Source organism: Camponotus floridanus, unplaced genomic scaffold, assembly GCF_003227725.1.
Source record: "Camponotus floridanus strain SB8 unplaced genomic scaffold, Cflo_v7.5 scaffold22, whole genome shotgun sequence".
Taxonomy (NCBI): domain Eukaryota; kingdom Metazoa; phylum Arthropoda; class Insecta; order Hymenoptera; family Formicidae; genus Camponotus; species Camponotus floridanus.
This window is the reverse complement of record NW_020229348.1, coordinates 637,548-665,023: the sequence shown is the minus strand read 5'-3', so window position 1 is coordinate 665,023 and position 27,476 is coordinate 637,548. Positions and strand designations below refer to the sequence as shown.

The window sequence follows — 27,476 nt, the reverse complement described above, 5'->3', positions numbered from 1 at the left end:
CATCAAAATCTCGAGGAATAAAACATAAAATATTTGAAAAATTATATATTTCGTGCACAGATTACATCATTGATATTTACTCGCCTTCATCATTTTTGAAAATTATTTTAAATCTTGTTTTATTTCTATGTGTAATTTAACTATTATGTGTAATTCAATTAATTTTTAAAAATTTATTTTAATATACACGTTTTTGTGAGAATGTTATATTGCGGAATTATATTGTATTTTCTATTATTGCAACGATTGATAACATGTTCCAATGTGACTGAAACTATATCATCTTCGCAAGATCCCTTGTCAATAGAGGAATCTATCGCTAAAGGGAAGAGTTTTAGGGAGCGATTTGTTCAGAGCAAGAATGAATTCAAGTTTTCATCGAACAACACAATTGAGCCAAGTGATAAAAATATCGAACTTTGGAATGCTGACCAATTTTTACAAATCTGGAATCCAATTGTTATTTCGCGAATTTGGAAGAATGAGACATATCGAGATGCAGGTATTTCGTTACCGTGCGGTAAAGATTTGACTCATTACATGATGGGCATATCAAGAAAAACAAATTGGGCTCTGAAAAGTAAGTACAACTTTTGAAAAATATAACATAACTTGCATAGATATATGGCAACAGTTTGTAATTAAAATAATTTCTTAAAATAATTTGCACATCAAAATTGATTTTTTTTCGTTTTTATAAAAGGAACGCATGTTAAAAAAGTAAATCCATGAGAAAATAAATACATGAGAAATACATAAGAATTATGAAATGCAAATAAAAAAAACTTGAAGAAGGTTGCAAATTAAAAAGATTGCTACTGCAATGAAGAACACTGCAATTATTCGATAATTTGTGTGCACATTGAAAACGATTGCAACATTGGAGAAAATTGTATTCGAACTTGTATCATTAATAATGTGGTATTATTAAACAGACTGATTAAAGATCTCATTATTTGCTGTATACAGACTTCATCAGACAAAACTAATATATCTATTATTATTTACTATTTTACGAGAAGATATTTCATTTATGTCATGTAACGTAATTCTATCCAATATGCTGGAAATGCTAATTGGTCATTCATTAACATCTCAGGAAGTTCCAATTCCCTACTATTTCATTGCAGAAATTGATAACAGAGAAATTGATACGAACCGTTAACTCTTATTTGTTTTTGTTTTCAATGTAGAAAGATATTGATATTCTTTCAAATGCACACATTATTTGTAAATAAACTTTAAATCCTTTAAATATCTTCATTTCAATGTGCTATGTTAATATTCAAATATTTTTCAATGCTCTTTAAATTCTATAAATAATAGAATTAATTATTACATTTACATGCCATTCAATAGAATCATCTATAAATTATATAAAAAATAATGATATAAGTTCAATTAATAGTAAATTATTCTAAATTAATTATAATTATTATTTAATTTTTTATTATTCTAATAGACTTATATTATGAAGTTGTTAACAATCCATAGTATCATTTTTTAAAAGATGATTTGTAAATATTTAAATATTAAAAGAAAATTTGTGTTAATATTATAATATTAAAAGGAAATTTTTTAACATTAAAATAAAATTATTAGAAAGTTATATAACTATGTATAGAAATATTAAGTATTTCATGACATAATCTGGATAACTTGTTTAGTATAGTTTTATGTAATAATGGTCCATTATGTCTGTATCATACATTATGTACCATTATATAAAACTACATTACATAATTAAGGAAAAAGCGCTTTCTTTTGAAGCATATCTGATGGCGTCTTCAACCGTATCGCATGCTCCAAATTAATTAGAACCTGTCATTATGCATACAATTTAATTCTGCTTTTCCAATGAGTATTATTTAAAAATTCAATATTATTTATCAGATTGTTAAATGTTTTGAGCAAAATTAAGAAATGATTTCAAAAGTACCTCATAAAGTACTCAATGAAACCTCGAAAAGTACTCAATGAAGAAATACTTTATTGTAGTGTTTTAGAAAGCTCTCGAGATAAGCTACACGAATATGTAATAAAAAATAGGAGGTTCCATTTAAGAAATTGGCGGTGATCTTCACGTGACTTCCAAATGACTCTCCCATGTCAAATCATTGCCACTATTTGATGGCTCCTTTCGAGCCATACAACTTTTGTCTGAAACATTTCTTTCTAAAGTGCATAGTTTATGAAATATTCGACCGGTTCGAGACTTTAGGGACACCCGGTATATATATTTATAAGAAATGCAGAATAAGACAATTTGAAAGGAAGAGTGAAAACTTAGTTTTAGTACTTGCTTGTTCCGGGATTGTCACTAATGATTCTCTCGGAATACATGACAACCGTGTCTAAGTGAAATGAAAGATACGGTCTGATATTTCCTGTAGAAAGAGTGAAAGTAGTCGGACAAAATAACCGCAATAAGATCAATTCGCGATTGAACATGCTGTATAATAAGCATACGTGTTGCATTAAGTTCTAGTTTGGGTAATAACTTTTAAGCAGATGATATATTATATCATTATATTTTACATTTTGACAAAGCATTCGCAAAATGTAAAAGTAACATTAAATTACGCAATAACTAATTGATTTTTACTTTAAAATAAGTTATTTTAGTAAACTTTCTACTTATTTAATGATATTGTCAAATAGTTTGATTGATAGATCATAATTGTCAAATAGTTTTATTAAATACTTTATATATGTAATTTTTAAAAACATACTATTTAATTTGCATGATTTTTTGATATTATGTCATCTTTTTTTATAAATCATTAACTTTTTATATCAAGATTATTTGATTTTTTCTCGCTTTCAGTGATGGACGCGGATGGCAAGTATATATGGGGTATATTTTCGGGTAATAAATATTGGGTTGGAGCTGCAGATCAATGTCGCAAAATGGAAAAGGAATTTATAGAATGGCAACAGGATAAGAAACTTCATCAAAATAAAGAATTACCGCCTTTCCGCGTCAGCATGAACTCCATCAATCTTATGCTTGATATCCTGAAACCTGGATTAAATGAGGTAATCGGTACAAAAGTCTAACAATTTTTATAATCTGATATAATTTGAATTATTTTAGTAATTTTTTAATTTAATAACTTTAGTAATTTTTTAATAATAATTGAGATAATATTTTTGAGAAATGTTATATATTCCGAATATAATAAATTGTATATAAAATTTCGATATATCATTTTATAAGCGTAACAATTGTAAAAAGTATTATTGCATTAATATCTTATCATTTTGATCATCAATTGTATAAAAATCATATTTATATTTCTTTGACAATTACATTTTAAATAGATATTATTTGTCAAACGATAGGTGTAAATGTAAAAAAAATACAGAATTGATTTATTATCATATAATTCTCATAATTTTTCAACAACATGATACAACAGAATCAAGATCGGACGCAATAGAATAAAATTATGTAATATTTATTATATCGCACTTTCACCGATAATATCGATATTTCTTAAAAGTAAAGAATATGCATTGTTATTTAACATCACGTAATATTAATGACCTCATGCATTTTTTATATAATATTTTTTATATAATATTATATGGATTTACGACAAATATTTATGGTTATATCACTTTTTGTTTTTTATGAAAGTTGATAAATGTACTACTTTCATGTATTCGTATAAGAAAAATATTAAAATTATGATGTAAACAAGAACAAATTAAAAGAAAATTAGGAGCATTTAAGAATTTTTAGGAAAATTTGTTTTGTAAATTAAAAAGTATATCTCACTGTGTTAAGTATAACTAATTGTAAGATATTTTTCAGACACACAATATTATCCTTGGATTATGCTTGCCAATTGTGTGCGATACAAAAGATGTCGAGAGACTTTTGTATTTCGCACAAAATCAATCTAGCGTCAATTTACCGTTACGAATTACCATCGATCACATACGAAATCTTTCAAAAGGTTATACATTTTGGAAAGATACGACATTTTATATTTTATTGTAAGTGTCATATTATAATATTGTATACAGGTGAAAAGATAATATAATTTTAGTAAAAAGTATAATATAATTTTTTAATCTTTGGAATATATCAAAAGAAATGAAAATATTTTAATAATATTATATATTATATTTATTACAAAGGAGTATCGTAATTATTCAGATATTTTGATGCACAAACAAATACATAATCGTTAATAAATAATGAAATAAATGCATAATTAAAGTTTTTATAGTAATAAATACCTTAATATCATTATATTTCAATAACAAATGTAAAAGAGAATATATATATTTTTCATGTAATTTTTGTAATTGTAAAAACTTCTGTTTGTATCTTGCACTTGCTTGACTAAAACAATACGACATATATGATATAACTCACATTAAAAATATACTTTGAATATACACACATAACACATGTATTGAAACTGCAATCAAAGTTTTTTTTCGAGTTAGTCTTTATAATAATACTTTATAAGAAAGCATACGTATGTTGCAGGATTTCTTTCGTCCTTGTATGTGTACTTGTACTTATGGGTACTTTTTATGATGTTGCAATACGTTATAAGATTTTACTTAAAGCAAATAAAAGAAGTAACAACAATATTACAATTACGACAGAATTGAAATCTCTGAGATGTGACGGAAATTTCGATAGCCGAATTACATTCTCAAAACTATGGTCTATGACGAAACACAACGGTTCGTTAGGTATTTCATCAAAAAAGAATATTCTTTCATTATAATTTTTCCGTATGTAATGTGAACAAATTTATAAGATATAAACTTTATAATCTACATAATAAATGTTTATAATTTTTAAATTTTTAAATTGTAAATTCATAAATTTAACAAAATTTTGTCGCATTACAAGTTAGTTTAATAATTAATCGAGAATATCATCTGGGTATTCAATTTAAGGCGGAAAATCGATGATAAACCAATATTTTTTTGCCTTAAATTACATATCCAATTTATTCTCGAACTTATTAATGTTCTTATAATGCAATAAAATTTTTTAAAATTCATGGTTTTGCGATCCAAATATTTTTAGACGTCCGCAACTCGAAAGTCGTGCCAAAACCTTTATCGGAGGCATTGCTGTCTTTCAGTCTACTCGTAAATATGTCTAAGCTATGCAGTCTTAATGTCGGTGAAAATACGTTAGCACCGATACACGGGTTACGATTTTACACAATACTCTGGATAATTCTGGGACACACGTGTTTATTAGTTAATTATATTTCGGGTACGTAAAAACACGTAAGATAATCAATTTATGTTACGCACATTCATCGCGTAAAATCTTTTTTTCTTTCTTGTAGACTACAAACTGTTTCGAACTGTAGCGGAAGAAGACTTCCTCTATCAGACAATCAGTAATGGTACATATTCTGTAGACACATTTTTCTTTATCAGGTATGAGTCATCTATTTCATGTAAAATGAAAAAAGAATAGAAATTTGAAATTGAATACATAATTTTATCAAATTAAAATATAAATGAATATTGAATTCAAATGCTATATATATTTTTTAATAATATAATACATCATATCACATATGTAATATATAGTGTGTATATAAATTAAAATATTCAGATAAGAATGAGAGAAAATAATGATCTCTATTTTAGCGGATGTTTGGTAGCATTTCTTTATTATCGTACGATGACAAATGAAAGGATACGAGACAAAAAGATGATAAAAGGATGTCACGGTCAAGTCCTGCAATTTTTGGGAATGATTTGGTATAGATATTTTCGCTTGACCCCGGTTTATCTTTTCATGATCGGTTTGGTTCAGGTATCGATGAAATGGTATCAGGATCATTCGATGATTGAAGCCTCTGCGTTGGATTATAAAACATGCGAGAAATTCTGGTGGCGGCACGCCTTATATATAAATACTTATTTCGATTTGGATGATCGAGTGAGTGCATTTCTGCATGACTTATAAATCATCGAACACATAATCAATTATTTATCAGTTTATTTCCATTTTTTAACAAGAAATCCTGCATTGATACACATATAACTTTCGAAAGAGACAAGAATTACTCATATAAATAAAAAAAGAGAAAGAGATGTAAAGCTTACAAGTAACACATCATTTTAAGATAGCAAGATTTATGAGATAAATGGAGTAAAACACGAAGAATTTAATGAAAAATTATATTTCAAACTCAAGTCATATCCTTTGAGAATTAAAACAAATATATAAATATGAAACAGAAATATTAAATAAATATTAAATATTTTTTAATAATTATATATTTCTAACATTTAATTTATTATTTTTAAATTGTTTCTACCCGAGTAATTGTTTCTTGCAAGTTATATATAATCATAAATTATATGTTACGTTTAAATTGTAAATGTAACTAACATTATGCATTCGCATATCATATCATGTACTTTTTCTGCAATTAATATTTTATCGATTAATCGAACTCTGAATATTTAATCCATAGTGTATGACTTGGAGTTGGTATCTGGCGAATGATACACAATTCTATATTGTGGGAATAATCATCTTGATAATCGGAGCAAGGTAAAAGAGAGCAATCGATATGAAGAAAGACAAGCTGATAAATGCAATCGTTATTCACGATGTTACCTAATCGATTTTTCTTTGTAGCTTTCTACCTGTAGCAGCGTTCATCGTAGCTTTCCTTTTAATCGCCTCGTGGATCACAACAGCGTTAATCACTTTGAACACCAACCACGTGCCAAGGTATGGCAAATGGCAAGCATACGTATACACTCGTATCTCTATGTTTAAAACATGCTTCTCGCATCAATTATGCTTGTCTAAGAATGCATACATTAAGTAAAAAAAAAGACTCCAAAGATTAAATGTATTTTCAGTATCCAGGACCCGTTTGCACACTACGAGAGTCTCTATGACAAGCCATGGACACGAATAGGACCGTATCTCATAGGAATGGTCACTGGTTGGTATCTCTTCAAGATCGACTGCAAGGCAAATATGAATAAAGTAAGCAATCCACTCTCATAGATCGTTCCTAATGCAACAATAATTATATACAAGTACATTTACATTTATACAAGTACGTTTTCTGCATAGATTAACTTAGCAAATACAATACATGCATTTTTACTCAATCTCATATTTATATTATCAAAATTCATAATTTAAATAATGCAAAAATGTAATTGAATAAGATGTCATGTACAGAACGTATATGAAATCTTTACATAAACGATTGCATGTACGATAATTATACACGTAATGTATTTTTGCATCATATGATGATATGCATCAAAGACGTATTTCCTTATAAGTAGCAAAACGTGAGTGATTGATGTTCATAATTGCAGGCTGTGGTTGTAATAGGTTGGTCTATTTCTCTAATCACGATGGCCAGTATAATATATGGAGTACACGGAACTACATTTGGACCAATATTATCCGCACTTTACACGACATTATCACATTCTGGATGGGCAATATCCTTGGCATGGATTTTGATCGCCTGTGTCACCGGATATGGCGGTAAATATTATATGTATAATATATGCTAAAATCCGAAAATGTGTGAAATTGACCAAGCACGAGCTAAAATTCGAAAATGTGTGAAATTGACCAAACACCCGCAACGCAAATTTATTTATCTCTCAAGTGAGGTAACTTCAAAACCTTTTTTTTCTTACATACAATCAATTTTTAATTTTTTCCCAAAACTTTGGGGGCTAGCTCGGAGAAGTGTTCATTTGCGGATCCATATTCATAGGAAAAAAAGTCGTATTTTGATCTTTAGAATACGCTCCTAAAGTTTAGTGCATCATTTCAGATACATCCTGTGTAGCACAATATATGTATATGATATAAGTATCATATGTATAATATATAGTGTAAAATACATAATAATTTTAAATGAGATTGAAATTCGTGTCTAAAAAATAATGTTAAAGATATTCAATTGATCCAGGAGCATTTCTTTTTGAAACAATCTTGTAAGCATATATAAACAATTTTACATTAGATAGATAGATATTTGTTTATTCTTGCTCTTTGCGAGGTACAAGAGGACCACCGCTCTCCTTACAATAACTCTCGTTCCTCTCAACTAACATCTCGCCGCACTCTAACGCCGCACGCAACCTACTACTCTACTCCGTTAACCAACTCTCCTTTACTCTCTCTCCCTCTCTCACTCCTTCTCTTTCTCCCTCTCACACTCGTCCATTGTTCGTCCCCTGTCTCTTCCCCTCCCCCTCCAACCCTCTCTCACCCTCCTTCTCTGTAACTTCTTCATCCACCCTTTTTCCCTTCCGTCTTCCTCCAAAATCTTCAATATTTTTTGCCTATCCCCTTCCTTCCCTTCCCTCATATATGCCTCCACCACATGCTCCCACGTTTCCTTCACCCATCCATATCCTACACCTCCTTCTTTCTTCCCCGTTTCAATATCTCCCTTCCCTCTCGTTCCTCAATCTGAACATCGCCATCCTTATCATTCTTCCCATCTTCCTCTTTTCCTTCAAGTACTTCGGTATTCCCAAAACTCTCATATCTTTATACCATCTACTCCATCTTGACTTTTGTCAAATCTTAAATTAGTTTTATAAGCTGTTTTATTTTATGATATGTAATAGTTTTTTTATGTATCAAAACGTACATTTTTTATTTAAAAATATGTAAAATATGTAAAAATTTTGACATATATTTATTAAAAATATTAAACAATTCTTTTTTTTATGGCCCGAGCATTATGTGCGTGTATAAAAAATATTATAATTTATTAAAATATGTACCTATATACTATTTTATATAAATATTTCCTTATATATATAAAAAGCTTTTACTTTTAATATAAAAAATTATATATATATATATATATATATATATATATATATATATGTATATGAAATTATATACATTTATATAAAGAAAATTTTATGAAAGTTAATTCTATTTTTCAGGTGTAGTTACTCATATACTATCATGGAAATACCTGTATCCTATTTCCAGATTAACATACTGCACTTATTTAGTGCATTATGCACTTATACGCGCTATAGTTCTAGACGTTGAAAGTTCGTGGCATCTTACATATGGCTTTATGGTAATTTCCACTTATTATAAAAATACTATCGATTATATCATTTCGACAAAATCTTAATCTTTAAATTTTGAATTTTATCAATGTAAAAAATAAGTAATATTTCTAAGTATAATGTATATTTTAATGTATAAGCTTCTTTTATACATTTTAATTTTTATACATTTTATTTTTATACATTTTTTACACATTTTGTACATTTTAACGTTTAAGCTTTTTTTATAAGAAAGAAAGTTATTTATTGAGATAATTTTCAAAATACTGCTCGTCTATATTTATCTTTCTGATATTTCTAAACTTCTTCTAAAAAGTTAACTCCGCAGTCTTTATACATTTAATATCTTTGCAATCATTTAAAAAAAATAGAAAAAAAACTACAAAGACATGATGCCCATCTGCTAATATTCACAATCATATCTATACAGAATATTGTTCCTAATAAAGTATTTATACTTTTCCTAAAAATATTGTTTTTTTCAAAATAATATTTTGCAAAAAAATATTTTTGACGAAATATCAAATTAGTGCTCTATTGGTATCCTAATGTACTCATAAAATATACTTCATCTCGATATATAAGAGATCTCTTATATCAGCAAGCTAGATTAATGTAAAAGAAAATATATTTAATAATAAATGATTTATTTAATAATAAAACTATAAAATATGATATAGTTGGATTAAATAATACATATTACTTTCGGCGCAACAAATTTTTAATTCAATGTTTAATTGATATGTAAACATTATTATTTTTTAAGTGTTATTATCTACAAATATTGAATTTTGTACTCAATGCAAACTAAATATGTTGCAAATAATAAATAAGAAATAATTCGAAAAAATTCATTGACAATAAGTTACAAAAATTTAAATATTTGGATGTGTGTAAAGTACAGTTGATTTCATTACCGATTATTGCAAAATCAGCATATGTCTGTACATGCCGCTAGATTCCGACTTATGCACTGAAAGTAATAGAGAAAATATGATACTTTTGGATACCTTTCAGAGTTATTTTAATGTATTTTAGCATAATGTTTTCCGTATAATATTATTATTATTTAAAAATTGAAATTTATATTTGCATATAATTCAATATAATTTTATTTTTTCAAGAATTATGTTTCTTAAAAATCAAATTTTGTGTAAAAAGGGATAAAATTTAAATTTATTTCTTGTTATTTCTAAAATGCAAAAAAAACTTTTAAAAATGTGGTTGATGTAATTTAAAACATAAATAGTATATTATATTAACGATATTTCTTGCTTACAGATTCTTTTGACTAATATCGTTTTGTATTTTACAGGCATTTCTATTTTTCGGAATTGTGGTAGTGTCATACGCATCATCGCTATTCCTCTCCTTGTTTTTCGAAGCACCAGTAGTGTCCTTGTTAAGAATACTTCATCCCATGAGAGAATGGAAAATAAACTAAAAGGGATGGAACCTTGCGTCTGAGATAAACAACTATTTATATTGTTTCTAAGGATATTTATATTGTTTCTAAGGATAAATATATTGTTTCTAAGGAAAATGCTTTGCATAATTTATTCCATTATATTCCGGTATTTCAAATATACGCTTTTTGTTATGGTATATATATATATATATATATATATATATATATATTTATATGATACATATTTAATATAATATGGATAGCGTTTGTGTGAAGTAAAAAAATATTTGTGTTTTATTGAAAATGCTTTAATGAGAAATGCTTTGAATGGTTTGTGTGTTCAATATTTAAAATATTTTAAAGTTTTTTATTATAATATTACAAATGTGTGCGAATTACTTTATGATACAATATAAATTAAATACGATAAATGTGTGACTTAATCAATATGAAAAATCATACATTTTCCGGACAAAGTATTGTAAATATATTTGTCATCGCGTAATTCTAGCAATATTTATGATTAGTGCCTTTGTTGATCGAAGATTTAGAAAATTAAAAAATCATTTCACAGTTTCTATTAGTTTCACTTTCTTTTATGCGGAAATACTGTGTCATTACATGATTGCTGATTAGTATTCGATACTCGAGTGAAACATACGTGTCTTAATTTTATTATACAAGTTAATAACTGATGTACTTACAAGAATTAAAAATCTATCTTTCAATTTATATTTTGATGTAAAAATATATTAACAATAAAAATAAAATTTCCATATAGAAAAATAATATTTCCGTAAATCATTTCGCCTTTTTGAAAAGTTTTGATATATTTACATGTTTCCTGTCAATGTGGAACAATTTTAATATTTTACACATAAAAAATGGAATCAAAAGTTACGAAAAAGTAACTGTGTGTTGTACGTAAAAAGTTATCGAAATGATTTGGTTTACGTAACAATTATACATCATCAATGTTACCACTATGTATTTCATCATCCTGAGTTTCATTTCGTGCAGTCTTTTGGGTAAAAGTCTAGCTGTTTGTACTATATTTAGCGATTTAGAATTTGTGTAAAGCATTTTTAAATTATATACATCATATGAAAAATGCTTTAAGATTTAAAGTAATTTTAACTCATTTAGTATCGATTACGAATTAATATCACATAATTTATTGTACTTGGCTAATAGTATTAATCTTATATCGGTTTTTAAATATTTTATTTTTATCACTCTTTTAGATTTTTTGATTTGTTTATGTACGTGGCATACTTTTTGACTTTTATAAGGTTTTTTTTAGAGGATCTCACTACTTTTTGTAAACATTTATATTATTTCTACAGAAAATATGTTAGGTTTTTTTTAAAAATATTGTTTTATGTACTTGACGTATTTTACTGTTATAAGGTTGTTTCTAGAGGGATATCATCAGCTTTTTGTAAAAATTTATATTATTTCTGCAAAAAATATAAACGCATTTTAAAAAATCTTTAAGGGTAAGTCGCGTATTTTCACAAGATTTCATTTTCTAGATATTAGAGTTCATTCCCATTCATAAGAGGTGGTTTTAGAATATTATTATAATACGATAAATTAGTCTCCTTAGAAATCTTATCTAACGGCACAGTTTTTATATTTTTGTGATACAATTTTCGAGATAAATTAGATTTTGCCCTGAAGAGATTTTTGAAAATTGTTATACGATGAACAAAAATGTATCAGTAACTTTGAGATGTCGTAACTTCGCGAAAAAAAATCGTATAAAAAATTTTTTTTTTAACTTGCACATAAAAGTCCATATTTTATGATGATTATCATGAAATTTGCGAAAAAACTTTATTCCATCCCGGTGGAATGCGTCAAAGTATGCAATTTTTTGGAGACGTAACATGTTCTTACTTTTAAGGAGATGACGAGAGGGGGAAGATAAATTCTAAATCTGACAAATGATTTTCAAAATAAAGGCTTTAAGCTTGAGAATGAAAAAAAAAGTTTTCAAATACGACCATTTTTGACGGAGTTATATTTATTTGAAGTTATACGAAAATTTGACATGAAATTACCTATGCGATAATTTTGTTGACAAGTGTATATGCATAAGAAAATGAACTAATCAATTTTCTTATGCTTACGGTTATGCGCTCCTGCAATTTTATGTACTTTCACTTAACTATCACTTTATCTAATATAAATAAAATCTTTATCTAATAATCAAATAAACAATAAATAATACGAAAAGGTTAAAGAGCAAATTGCGGATACGTGCATCCATATTATTTATTTTATAGTATAAATAGTATAAATAGTATAAATTTTTGAATAGGTATAAATTTATTGAATAGTATAAATTTCGAAAGTTCTTAAAATTAGATTAATAAATAGATAAGAAGATAATATATATTTCAAAAAGTTCTCTTTTTGAAAATAAAAAAGTAATTAACAAAATATAAGAATTCTTAAACATTTCGAACTTCGATTGGACTCTTTTCAATAAAAAATAGATGTCAATATTAGATGGAGAATAAAATGGTTTTGAATTAAAGTGTTGAAAGAAATATTTTCGTAAATATTCTTGATTTTATTACATTTTATTTTAATGCGCGACTTATTATTTTTTTTATGCTGTCGCCAATTTATGATTTCTTTTCAGCATTTGATTTCTCTTTTGATGTCACGTTTTACGTATTTATAGAAAATTCTATTACTTTTTACCCAACCACGATATTATTTCAAGTTTGTCATCAGAATGTTTCTAAATTTCTTTTGCAAATTTCTGGGAAAAATTTCCTATGAATGTTTAATCTTGCGTGATGTTTCGTTGGAAATATTCATCAATTGGATAAAGCATTTTTGATTCGAAACCACAATTTTACAATTTCTGTCGTCTAAATATTGATACTTATTTCTTACCAAAGAGAATCTAGTCGAGGACCGAGACGTTTAAGAACTCTCACATTTTAATTATTTTTTAAATTAAAAGAACTTCTCAAATTCTTTTTTTGTTATTTTTTAATGTTATTTTAGAATTTTCGAAGTATGTACTGTTCACAATATAAGCACATAATAGTAGTAATTTGTTCCGTAAAAAAGCCTTTTTGTATTATTTATAAATTATACATCTTATATTTTTCAAAAGTATGTCCTGCTCACACCACAGTGTGTGTGAATTCTTTATATATATTATATATGGATCATAAACACAATACGATAATTTTGGTTTTCAACATAAAATGTAGAAAATAGTGCAATAAGTGAGGAAAATTTTCAATATGAAAATTATATGTATAATAAAAAATTCACTCATAAGTAGGAGTGAAGAATTCACTCTTAAGTAGATATATTGCTTTCGACAAATATATATATATATATATATATATATATATATATATATACATATTATGTCTGGATTATAACAACGATACGATAATTCCAGTTTTCAAAATGAAAAATATTGCAATGAGTAAAGAAAATTTTTTATTCAGAAATTTTATTTTATTATTAAATCAATGATGAAAAAATAAAGACAATTAGTTTGTTTTGTGCATATTATTATCTTGTAACATCATGCGTAATGATGATAGTGCGTTGAAAATGACAACGAAATTGTTGTTCATCATCATTTTACATTACATATGAGAGCTGCGTAAAAGTCAATGACTGCACAAGATGTAAATTGCTATCTATCTATTTATTATACTTATACAACTGCCAATCCTTGTTTCAATCTATATGATTACGATCTCAAGACGTAATGTACGATAACAAGGGAAAGTAGTGTTTCTGATACTTTACATCGGACTAGTCTTTTCCGCAAAACTAGGAAAATTGATGAAACATGTAAAGATAGATAAGAAAAAATTAAGAAAAATTGTTTTGGAAATTTGTAAAAAATCATGAATTCTAATTTGTTAAATGGAATTTGATTAAAAATTGTTTAGTGTTTTTACAATTTTCTATTTACTTTAATTTACCTTAAGAATACATTTGGAGTATAATTATATCAAAATTGTTATTATTATTATTACTTACAATATTTAAGTATATTTAAAGCTTTAAGTATATATTTTAAATAGATTAATGTAAATAAAAAAAATTGTAAAAAATTGAAAATATTTAATTCAATTTCGTTTAAATATTAGAATTCATGATTTTACATTAAAAATTAAATTATTAATTATTTTTGTTTTATTTTTTAAAATTATTTAAAAAAAGAAAAAAAGTAAAGAATTTTTTAACAAAAGTTCCTTTCTTTTACTTTATACCATAATCGATTTTTATGGAGAAAAATATTTTTTTTAGAAAATAAATTTTTTATTAAAGTAAAAAAAATTTATTTATTAAACATAAACGAAAATAATTAACAGGAATTAAGACATACGACGCATACACACATACACAACAATAGACACAACAATAGACACATACATACACATACACAACAATAGAGAAAGAATAATTTAAGAAGATTAAGAATAAATCAAAAGAAAAAGAAAAGAAAAAAAAGAAGAAAATCGAAATTTTTGTAAACTAATATCTCATTCGGAAACAATTTAAGATTTAATTTTATTTTCTTCTCATTTCTTTTAAGAATAAATTAAACGCGGAAGAAACGTTGACGAATATAAATTGTTACCTTGAGTAAAACGCAACGTTGAGTAACTCTGAATGTTTCTTCTGCACATGCGTAAATTAATACGATTACAATTTCTTACCTTCTAAAAGACGTATACGTAAAGAGGATAGACGTATACATGAAGTCTAAGAGGGGGAGATGGTGGCTAGAATATATTTGAACAAGCATTTGATGCATTTGCACAGTATGATTAATGCTATCGACATTTACACATAATACATACATCAAAATCTAGTGGAATAAAACATAAAATATTCGAAGAAATATATATTTCGTGCACAGATTACATCATTAATATCTACTCGTCTTCATCATTTTTGAAAATTATTTTAGAGTTTTTATGTTGTTTTATTCCAAATTTATTTTAAATATTTATAATTTGTGATATAATTCGAAATCATTGCGATGATTGCTTAAAGCAGCAAATTTTAATAAACACATTTTTGTCAGAATGTTATATTACGGAATTATATTGTATTTTCTATTATTGCAACAATTGATAACATGTTCCAATGTGACTGAACCTATATCATCTTCGCAAGATCCCTTGATAGAGGAATCTAATGGGAAGAGTTTTAGGGAGCAATTTGTTCAGAGCAAGAATGAATTCAAGTTTTCATCGAACAACACAATTGAGCCAAGTAATAGAAATATTGAACTTTGGAATGCTGATCAATTTTTACAAATCTGGAATCCAATTGTTATTTCGCGAATTTGGAAGAATGAAACATGTCGAGATGCAGATATTTCGTTACCGTGCGGTAAAGATTTGACTCGTTACATGATGGGCATATTAAGGAAAACAAATTGGGCTCTAAAAAGTAAGTACAACTTTTGAAAAATATAACATAACTTGCATAGATATATGACAACAGTTTGTAATTAAAATAATTTCTTAAAATAATTTGTACGTCAAAATTGTTTTTTTTCGTTTTTATAAAAGGAACGCATGTTAAAATAGTAAATCCATGAGAAAATAAATACATGAAATGAATTTTATAAGGTTTATCATATACATCTTATATATATAAATAAAATTCTTCAATCCCATAAAACGCATAAATAACATTAAATAACATTTAATAGTATTTCAGTAACATTATCATAGTTGAAGTTCTCATATATATGTCAAAAAATTATTTAAATTTGAACAATAAATTTTAGAAAACAGAATATATAGATAGCGTGATAAAAATAAAATTATTAATATATAGATATTTAATTCGTGATGATATAAATCAATTTATAAAAAAAAGATTAAAAAAAAAAGAATTTATATTTCTGATATTTCTGTTGTAAAAATATATTTGCAATAAATAAAGAGAGACAGATAGCTTTATTTTCTCAACAATTTTGTTATTAAGAATTATGAAATGCAAATAAAAATAACATGAAGAAGGTTGTAAATTAAAAAGATTGCTACTGCAATGAAGAACATTGCAATTATTCGATAATTTGTGTGCACATTGAAAACGATTGCAACATGGGAGAAAATTGTAGTCGAACTTGTATCATTGATAATGTGGTATCATTAAACAGACTGATTAAAGATCTCATTATTTGCTGTATACAGACTTCATCTGACAAAACTAATATATCTACTATTATACTATTTTACGATTTTACTACTATTTTACGAGAAGATATTTTATTTATGTCATATAATGTAATTCTTTCCAATATGCTGGAGGTACTAATCGGTTTTAGACACGTGCCATTATTGTCATTCATTAACATCTCAGGAATTCTCCCAAATCTCCTCTATTCTGTTATCTCTTTTCTCAATTCTCTACTATTTCATTGCAGAAATTGTTAACAGAGAAATTGTACGGACCGTTAACTCTTATATGTTTTTGTTTTCATTATAGAAAGTTATTGATATTCTTTCAAATGCACATTATTTGTAAATAAACTTTAAATTCTTTAAATATTTTCATTTCAATGTGCTATGTTAATATTCAAATATTTTTCAATACTTTTTAAATTCTATAAATAATAGAATTAATTATAACATTTACATGCAATTCGATAGTATCACCTATAAATTGTATAAAAAATAATAATATAAGCTCAATTAGTAGTAAATTATTCTAAATTAATTATAATTATTATTTAATTGTTTATTATTCTAATAGACTTATATTACAAAGTTGTTAACAATCCATAATATCATTTTTTAAAAGATAATTTGTTAATATTTAAATATTAAAAGAAAATTTGTATTAATATTATAATATTAAAAGGAAATTTGTTAATATTAAAATAAAATTATTAGAAAATTATTATATAACTATGTATAGAAATATTAAGTATTTCATGACATAATCTGGATAACTTGTTTAGTGTAGTTTTATGTAATAATGATCCATTATATATGTATCATACATTATGTATCATTACATAAAACTACATAATTAAGGAAAAAGCGCTTTCTTTTGAAGCATATCTGGCGTCTTCAATCGTATCGCACGTTCCAAATTAATTAGAACCTGCCATTATGCATACAATTTAATTCTGCTTTTTCAATGAATATTATTTAAAAAATTCAATATTATTTATCATCTTGTTAAATTTTTTATGAGCGTCGGTGAGTTTAATTTCGAATATTGCAAATTTAACAAATTGTGCTAAATCTCTCTCTCGTTTACCATCTTTCTTTTAAATATAAAGAATAAATGAAAATCACACACTGAAAATTTCTGCACTTTTGTGCAACGTATTTATATATCGAAATACTTATATATATATATATATATATATATATATATACAATATATATATATATATATATATATATATAAGAAATATATTTTTATAAGAAATATATATTTATAAGAAATGCAGAATAAGACAATTTGAAATGATAGTAAGTAAAAGTACTTGCTTGTTCCGGGATTGTTAATAATTCTCTCGGACTACATAACAACCGTGTCTAAATGAAATGAAGTGAAATGAAAGATACGGTCTGATCTTTCCTGTAGAAAGGGTGAAAGTAGTCGGACGAAATAACCGCAATAAGATCAATTTGTGATTGAACATGCTGTATAATATGCAAACGTGTTGCATTAAGTTCTAGTTTGGGTAATAACTTTTAAGCAGATGATATATTATATATATTTTGACAAAGCATTCGCAATGTAAAAATAACACTAAATTACGCAATAACTAATTAATTTTTACTTTAAAATACGTTATTTTAGTAAACGCTCTACTTATTTAATGATATTATCAAATAGTTTAATTGATAGATGATGATTGTCAAATAGTTTTATTAAATACTTTATATATGTAATTTCTAAAAATATACTATTTAATTTGCATGTTTTTTTGAAATTATATATCATCTTTTTTTATAAATCACTAACTTTTTATATCAAGATTATTCGATTTTTTCTCGCTTTCAGTGATGGACGCGGATGGCAAGTATATATGGGGTATATTTTCTGGTAATAAATATTGGGTTGGAGCTGCAGATCAATGTCGCAAAATGGAAAAGGAATTTATAGAATGGCAACAGGATAAGAAACTTCATCGAAATAAAGAATTACCCCCTTTCCGCGTCAGCATGAACTCCATCAATCTTACTCTTGAAATCCTGAAACCTGGATTAAATGAGGTAACCAGTACAAAAGTTTATCGATTTTTATAATCTGATATAATTTGTATTATTTTAGTAATTTTTTAATAATTTTAGTAATTTTTTAATAATAATTGAGATAATATTTTTAAGCAATGTTATATATTCCTAATATAATAAATTATATATAAAATTTTGTTATATCGTTTTATAAGGGTAACAATTGTAAAAAATATTATTGCATTAATGTCTTATCATTTTGATAATCAATTGTATAAAAATCATATTTATATTTCTTTGAAAATTACATTTTAAATAGATATTATTTGTCAAACGATAGGTGTAAATGTAAAAAAAATACAGAATTGATTTATTATCACATAATTCTCATAATTTTTTAAAAACATGATACAACAGAATCAAGATCAGACGCAATAGAATAAAATTATGTAATATTTATTATATCGCACTTTGACCGATAATATTGATATTTTTTAAAAGTAAAGAATACGCGTTGTTATTTAACATCATGTAATATTAATGACCTCATGCATTTTTTATATATTATATAATATTTTTTATATAATATTATATGGATTTACGACAAATATTTATGGTTATATCACTTTTTGTTTTTTATGAAAGTTGATAAATGTACTACTTTCATGTATTCGTATAAGAAAAATATTAAAATTATGATGTAAACAAGAACAAATTAAAAGAAAATTAGGAGCATTTAAAAATTTTTAGGAAAATTTGTTTTGTAAATTAAAAATATCTCACTGTGTTAAGTATAACTAATTGTAAGATATTTTTCAGACACACAATATTATCCTGGGATTATGTTTGCCAATTGTGTGCGATACAAAAGATGTCGAGAGACTTTTGTATTTCGCACAAAATCAATCTAGCGTCAATTTACCATTAAGATTTACCATCGATCACATACGAAATCTTTCAAAAGGTTATACATTTTGGAAAGATACGACATTTTATATTTTATTGTAAGTGTCATATTATAATATTGTATACAGGTGAAAAAATAATATAATTTTAGTAAAAAGTAATATAATGTTTTAATCTTTCGAATATATCAAAAGAAATCATAATATTTTAATAATATTATATATTATATTTATTACAAAGGAGTATCGTAATTATAGAAATATTTTGATGCACAAACAAATACATAAAGTTAATAAGTAATGGAATAAATGCATAATTGAAGTTTTTATAGTAATAAATACCTTAATATCACTATATTTCAATAACAAATGTAAAAGAGAAGATATATATTTTTCATGTAATTTTTGTAATTGTAAAATCTTCTGTTTGTATCTTGCACTTGCTTGATTAAAACAATACGACATATATGATATAACTCACATTAAAAATATACTTCGAATATACACACATAACACATGTATTGAAACTGCAATCAAAGTTTTTTTTCGAGTTAGTCTTTATAATAATACTTTATAAGAAAGCATACGTATGTTGCAGGATTTCTTTCGTCCTTGTATGTGTACTTGTACTTATGGGTACTTTTTATGACGTTGCACTACGTTATAAGATTTTACTTAAAGCAAATAAAAGAAGTAACAACAATATTACAATAACAGGATTGAAATCTCTGAGATGTGACGGAAATTTCGATCGCCGAATTACACTCTCAAAACTATGGTCTATGACGAGACACAACGGTTCTTTAGGTATTCCATCAAAAAAATTCTTTCATTATAATTTTTCCGTATGTAATATGAACAAATTTATAAAACTTTATAATCTATATAATAAATCTTTATAATTTTTAAATTTTTAAATCGCAAATTCATAAATTTAATAAAATTGTGTTACATTACAAGTTAATTTAATAATTAATCAAGAATATCAACTGGATATTCAATTTAAGGCGGAAAATCGATGATAAACAAATATTTTTTGCCTTAAATTACATATTCAATTCATTCTCAAACTTATTAATGTTCTGATAATGCAAAATAAAATTTTGTAAAATAAGTTTGCGATCCAAATATTTTTAGATGTCCACAACTCGAAAATCGTGCCAAAACCTTTATCGGAAGCATTGCTGTCTTTCAGTCTACTCGTAAATATGTCTAAGCTGTGCAGTTTTAACGTCGGTAAGGATACGTTAGCACCGATACACGGATTACGATTTTACACAATGCTCTGGATAATTCTGCTACACACGTGTTTATTTTTTAATGATGTTTCGGGTACGTAACAACATAGAAGTAATCAATTTATGTTACGCACATTCATCGCGTAAAATCTTTTTTTCTTTGTTGTAGACCGCGAAATGTTTCGAACTGTAGCGGAAGAAAACTTTCTCTATCAGACAATCGGTAATGGTACATATTCTGTAGACACATTTTTCTTTATGAGGTATGATTAGTCGTCTATTTCATATAAAATGAAAAAAAGAACTAAAATTCGAAATTGAATACATAACTTTATAAAATTAAATTATAAATGAATATTGAATTCAAATGCTATATATATATTTTAATAATATAATACATCATATCACATATGTAATATATAGTGTGTATATAATTTAAAATATGCAGCTAAGAATGAGAGAAAATAATGATCTCTGTTTTAGTGGATGTTTGGTAGCATTTCTTTATTATCGTACGATGGCAAATGAAAAGATACGAGACAAAAAGATGATAAAAGGATGTCACGGTCAAGTCCTGCAATTTTTGGGAATGATTTGGTATAGATATTTTCGCTTGACCCCGGTTTATCTTTTCATGATCGGTTTGCTTCAGGTATCGATGAAATGGTATCACGATCATTCCATGATTGAATTATCTAGGAATTTGAATTATAAAACATGCGAGAATGTCTGGTGGAAGAACGCCTTATATATAAATACTTATTTCGATTTTAATGATCGAGTAAGTGCATTTCTGCATCACTTATAAATTATCGAACGCATAATCAATTATTTATCAGTTTATTTCCATTTTTTAACAAAAAATCCTGCATTGATTATATATATGTATAACTTTCGAACGAGACAAGAATTATTCATGTAAATAAAAAAAGAGAAAGAGATATAAAGCTTACAAGTAACACATCATTTTATGGTAGCGAGATTTATGAGATAAATGGAGTAAAACACGAAGAATTTAATGAAAAATTATATTTCAAACTCAAGTCATATCCTTTGAGAATTAAAACAAATATATAAATATGAAACAGAAATATTAAATAAATATTAAATAATTTTTAATAATTTTATATTTCTAACATTTAATTTATTATTTTTAAATTGTTTCTACCTGAGTAATTGTTTCCTGTAAGTTATATATAACCATAAATTATATGTTACGTTTAAATTGTAAATGCAACTAACATTATGCATTCGCATATCATATCATGTACTTTTTCTGCAATTAATATTTTATCGATTAATCGAATTCTGAATATTTAATCCATAGTGTATGACTTGGAGTTGGTATCTGGCGAACGATACACAATTCTATACTGTGGGAATAATCATCTTGATAATCGGAGCAAGGTAAGAGAGAGCAGTCGATATGAAGAAAGAAACAGCTGATATAAATGCAATCGTCATTCACGATGTTACACCTAATCGATTTTTCTTTGTAGCTTTCTACCTGTAGCAGCGTTCATCGGAGCTTTCCTTTTAATCGCCTCGTGGATAACAACAGCGTTAATCACTTTGAACACCAACCACGTGCCAAGGTATGGCAAATGGCAAACATACGTATACATTCGTATCTCTATGTTTAAAACATGTTTCTCGCATCAATTGCTTGTCTAAAAATGCATACATTAAGTAAGAAAAGAAACTCCAAAGATTAAGCAAACATATTTTCAGTATCCAGGACCCGTTTGCACACTACGAGAGTCTCTATGACAAGCCATGGATACGAATAGGACCGTATCTCATAGGAATGGTCACTGGTTGGTATCTCTTCAAGATTGACTGCAAGGCAAATATGAATAAAGTAAGCAATCCACTCTCATAGATCGTTCCTAATGCAACAATAATTATATACAAGTACATTTACATATATACAAATACGTTTTCTGCATAGATTAGCTTAGCAAATACAATACATGCATTTTATACTCAATCTCATAATTATATTATCAAAATTCATAATTTAAATAGTGCACAAATGTAATTGAATAAGATGTCATATACAGAACGTATATGAAATCTTTATATAAACGATTACATATACGATAATTATACACGTAATATATTTTTGCATCACATGATGATATGCATCAGAGACATATTTCTTTATAAGTAGCAAAACGTGAGTGATTGATATTCATAATTGCAGGCTGTGATTGTAATAGGTTGGTCTATTTCTCTAATTACGATGGCCAGTATAGTATATGGATTACATGGAACTACATTTGGACCAATATTATCCGCAATTTACATGGCATTATCACATTCTGGATGGGCAATATGCTTGGCATGGATTTTGATCGCCTGTGTCACCGGATATGGCGGTAAATATTATATGTATAATATATAGGGTGTATCTGAAATGATGCACTAAACTTTAGAAGTATATTCTAGAGGTCAAAATAAGACTTTTTTTATAAACATAGATCCACAAATAAACCCCTCTTCGAGCTAAAATTCGAAAATGTGTGAAACTGACTAAACACCCGCAACACAAATTTATTTATCTCTCAAGTGAGGTAACGTCGAAACCTTTTTTTTTTTAAATACAGCCAATTCTTAATTTCTTCCCCAAACTTTAGCTAGTTCGGAGGAGAGTTCAGTTGCAGATCCATGTTCATAGGAAAAAAAAGTATTATTTTGACCTTTAGAATACGCTCCTAAAGTTTAGTGCATCATTTCAGATACACCCTGTATAGCATAATATATGTATGTATATGATATAAGTATCATATGTATAATATATAATATAATATACATAATACTTTTAAATGAGATTGAAATTCGTGTCTAAAAAATAATGTTAAAAATATTCAACTCAGGAGCATTTCTTTTTGAAACAATCTTATAAGCATATATAAACAATCTTAAATTAGTTTTAGTAGCTATTTTATTTTATGATATGTAATAGTTTTTTTATGTATCAAAATGTACATTTTTTATTTAAAAATATATAAAATATGACATATATTTATTAAAAATATTAAACAATTCTTTTTTTTACAGCCCGAGCATTATGTGCGTGTATATCAAATATTATAATTTATTAAAATATGTACCTATGTACTATTTTATTTAAATATTTCCTTATATATAAAAAGCTTTTATTTTTAATATAAAAAATTTATATATATACATCTATATGTATATATAAAATTATATAAATTTATATAAAGGAAATTTTATGAAAATTAATTCTATTTTTCAGGTATAGTTACTCATATACTATCATGGAAGTACCTGTATCCTATTTCCAGATTAACATACTGCAATTATTTAGTGCATTCTGCACTTTTACACACTATAGCTCTAGACGTTGGAAGTTCGTGGCATTTTACATATAGCTCTATGGTAATTTCCACTTATTATAAAGATACTTATAAAGATCGATTATATCATTTCGACAAAATCTTAATCTTTAAATTTAGAATTTTATGAATGTAAAAAACATTTAATATTTCTAAGCATTTTAATGTGTAAGCTTCTTTTATAATAAAGAAAGTTATTTATTGAGATAATTTTCAAAATACTGCTTGTCTATATTATCTTTTTAATATTTCTAAACTTCTCCTAAAAAGTTAACTCTACAGTCTTTTCACATTTAATATCTTTGCAATTATTTAAAAAAAATGAATTATAGAAAAAAAAACTACAAAGACATGACGCCCATCTGCTAATACTCAAAATCATATCTATAGAGAATATTGTAATAAAATACTTATACTTTTCCTAACAATATTTTTTTCTTCAAAATAATATTTTGCAAAAAAATATTTTTGACGAAATATCAAATTAATGCTCTATTGATATCTTAATGTACTCATAAGATATACTTCACCTCGATAAATAAGAAACCTCTTATATCAGCAAGCTATATTAATGTAAAAGAAAATATATTTAATAATAAATGATTTATTTAATAATAAAACTATGAAATATGATATAGTTGGATTAAATAATAAATATTACTTTCGACGCAACAAATTTTTAATTCAATTGATATGTAAACATTATTATTTTTTAAGTATTATTATCTACAAATATTGAATTTTGTACTCAATGCAAACTAAATATGTTGCAAATAATAAATAAGAAATAATTCGAAAAAATTAATTGACAATAATTTACAAAAATTTAAATATTTGGATGTGTGTATAGTACAGTTGATTTCATTACCGATTATTGCAAAATCGGCATATTTCTGTACATGCCGCTAGATTCCGACTTATGCACTGAAAAGTAATAGAGAAAATATGATACCTTTTTTTTTATCTTTCAGAGTTAGTTTAATGTATTTTAGCATAATGTTTTCCATATAATATTATTATTATGTAAAAATTGAAATTTATATTTGCATATAATATTTCAATATAATTTTATTTTTTCAAGAATTATATTCTTAAAAATCAAATTTTGTGTAAAAAGGGATAAAATTTAAATTTATTTCTTGTTATCTCTAAAATGCAAAAAAAACTTTTAAAAATTTGGTTGATGTAATTTAAAATATAAATAGTATATTATATTAACGATATTTCTTGCTTACAGATTCTTTTGGCTAATATCGTTTTGTATTTTACAGGCACTTCTATTTTTCGGAATTGTGGTAGTGTCATACGCATCATCGCTATTCCTCTCCTTATTTTTCGAAGCACCAGTAGTGTCCTTGTTGAGAATACTTCATCCCATGAGAGAATGGAAAATAAACTAAAAGGGATGGAATCTTGCGTCTGAGATAAACAACTATTTATATTGTTTCTAAGGATGTGGAAAATGGTTTGCATAATTTATTCCATTATATTCCGGTATTTCAAATATATGCTTTTTGTTATGGTATATATATTTATATGATATATATATTTATATGGTACATATTTAATATAATATGGATAGCGTTTGTGTGAAGTAAAAAAATATTTGTGTGTTATTGAAAATGTGAGAAATGCTTTGCATGGTTTGTGGGTTCAATATTTCAAATATTTTTTAGTTTTTTATTATAATATTACAAATGTGTGCGAATTACTTTATGATACAATATAAATTAAATACGATAAATGTGTGACTTAATCAATATGAAAAATCATACATTTTTTGGACAAAGTATTGTAAATATATTTGTCCATGTCATCGCGTAATTCTAACAATATTTATGATTAGTGCCTTTGTTGATCGAAGATTTAGAAAATTAAGAAATCATTTCACAGTTTCTATTAGTTTCACTTTCTTTTATGCGGAAATATTGTGTCATTACATGATTGCTGATTAGTATTCGATACTTGAGTGAGACATACGTGTCTTAATTTTATTACACGATGACAAGTTAATAACTGATGTACTTACAAGAATTAAAAAGCTATCTTTCAGTTTATATTTTAATGTAAAAATATATTATCAATAAAAATAAAATCTCTATATAGAAAAATAATATTTCTGTAAATCATTTTGCTTTTTTAAAAAGTTTTGACATATTTACATGTTTCCTGTCAATGTGGAACAATTTTAATATTTTACACATAAAAAATGGAATCAAAAAATTACGAAAAAGTAACTGTGTGTCATACGTAAAAAGTTATCGAAATGGTTTGGTTTACGTAATAATTATGTTAATGGAGCAATATTCTGGTTTGCATAAAACTTTCTGCTGTCTCTTGCGGAAGAGGCGATGCGCGTTCTATCAACGTTTATGCAATCCTTGTCAACGATTATTTCGACGCAAAAATCTTCGACATTGCTTTTTCGCTCACTTATACGACGTTGCAAATCTCGCGAACAAGTGTCGAAGTCATTGTCGAAGAATCTCGTAAGAGAAGAAAGAATTTTCAGCATGACCGAACAACCAATGATAGTCTATCAATGGATTCGTAAGAAAGAGAGAGAGATAGAGAGAGAAAGAGAAGCGTTCTTCTAATAGTATGAAATTTCACGGTGAAACTTCTTCTAGACTCCGTCGTTAATCTGACACGAATTCATGCGAAACGACGTTGAAAATTTTGCAATTCATTACCTGAAACAGCATAGCCCGCGTCGCATCCTGCTGTAGATTGTTTCGCGTATTTGAATAAAATAATTAAAATAATTGAGTTTTTATTACTGCATTATTATCGCTACGAAGCTTAAAAAATCACTATTGAAAGGAGACACTTCGTTAAATTTTTGGTGATATGCGATCCACCATCCGGACCTTCCGTAGAAAGACGGACAATTTTTTCCTACGCTAAATGATGCTAAATGCAAAACCGGAATTGCAGTTACGTAATGTACTTAAACGTGATAATAATGACACGCAATTCTAAGAATATCATTAAAATGTTTACACTCTCGAATATCTTTCTCATAAGTTTACTCCTTTCGAACGAAAGTTTTGAGACAAGACGATTTTTAAACGTCTCGTTTAAAGTGTACAAAATATACCGCTCTTGCAAAAAACTATTCGGAAAAAATTGATGCCAACTTCCTCAGAATTTTAATGATAATTTCAAGTTTAAATTCTATATACACAAACATCTTGATCATAAGACTATGAATTTTTGAAAGACTCTTTCACGTTAATATTTTTAGCAAAAAATTA

General features: G+C 26.1%; 3 protein-coding genes across 3 annotated transcripts; all 3 read left to right on the top strand.

Moving 5' to 3' along the window:
* The first annotated feature begins 201 nt into the window (after positions 1 to 201).
* On the top strand, positions 202 to 4,009 carry LOC105259497. Its single transcript, XM_011271481.2, has 3 exons — positions 202 to 580; positions 2,828 to 3,039; positions 3,821 to 4,009. Exons 1-3 carry the CDS (start codon positions 202 to 204, stop codon positions 4,007 to 4,009), a joined length of 780 nt encoding a protein of 259 aa, XP_011269783.2.
* A 557-nt stretch (positions 4,010 to 4,566) lies between these two features.
* Positions 4,567 to 10,580, top strand: LOC112637917 (nose resistant to fluoxetine protein 6-like). The gene is made up of 10 exons (XM_025408656.1): positions 4,567 to 4,719; positions 5,063 to 5,257; positions 5,334 to 5,427; positions 5,644 to 5,938; positions 6,480 to 6,559; positions 6,647 to 6,742; positions 6,877 to 7,006; positions 7,351 to 7,525; positions 8,956 to 9,098; positions 10,406 to 10,580. Exons 1-10 carry the CDS (start codon positions 4,695 to 4,697, stop codon positions 10,532 to 10,534), a joined length of 1,362 nt encoding a protein of 453 aa, XP_025264441.1. The 5' UTR covers positions 4,567 to 4,694; the 3' UTR covers positions 10,535 to 10,580.
* A 5,005-nt stretch (positions 10,581 to 15,585) lies between these two features.
* LOC112637907 (O-acyltransferase like protein-like) lies at positions 15,586 to 25,619 on the top strand. Its single transcript, XM_025408603.1, has 13 exons — positions 15,586 to 15,955; positions 18,539 to 18,750; positions 19,531 to 19,715; positions 20,215 to 20,423; positions 20,754 to 20,948; positions 21,024 to 21,117; positions 21,338 to 21,635; positions 22,182 to 22,261; positions 22,354 to 22,449; positions 22,586 to 22,715; positions 23,061 to 23,235; positions 24,120 to 24,262; positions 25,491 to 25,619. The coding sequence occupies exons 1-13, from the start codon at positions 15,586 to 15,588 to the stop codon at positions 25,617 to 25,619; spliced, it is 2,316 nt and encodes a 771-aa protein (XP_025264388.1).
* The last annotated feature ends 1,857 nt before the right edge of the window (positions 25,620 to 27,476 follow it).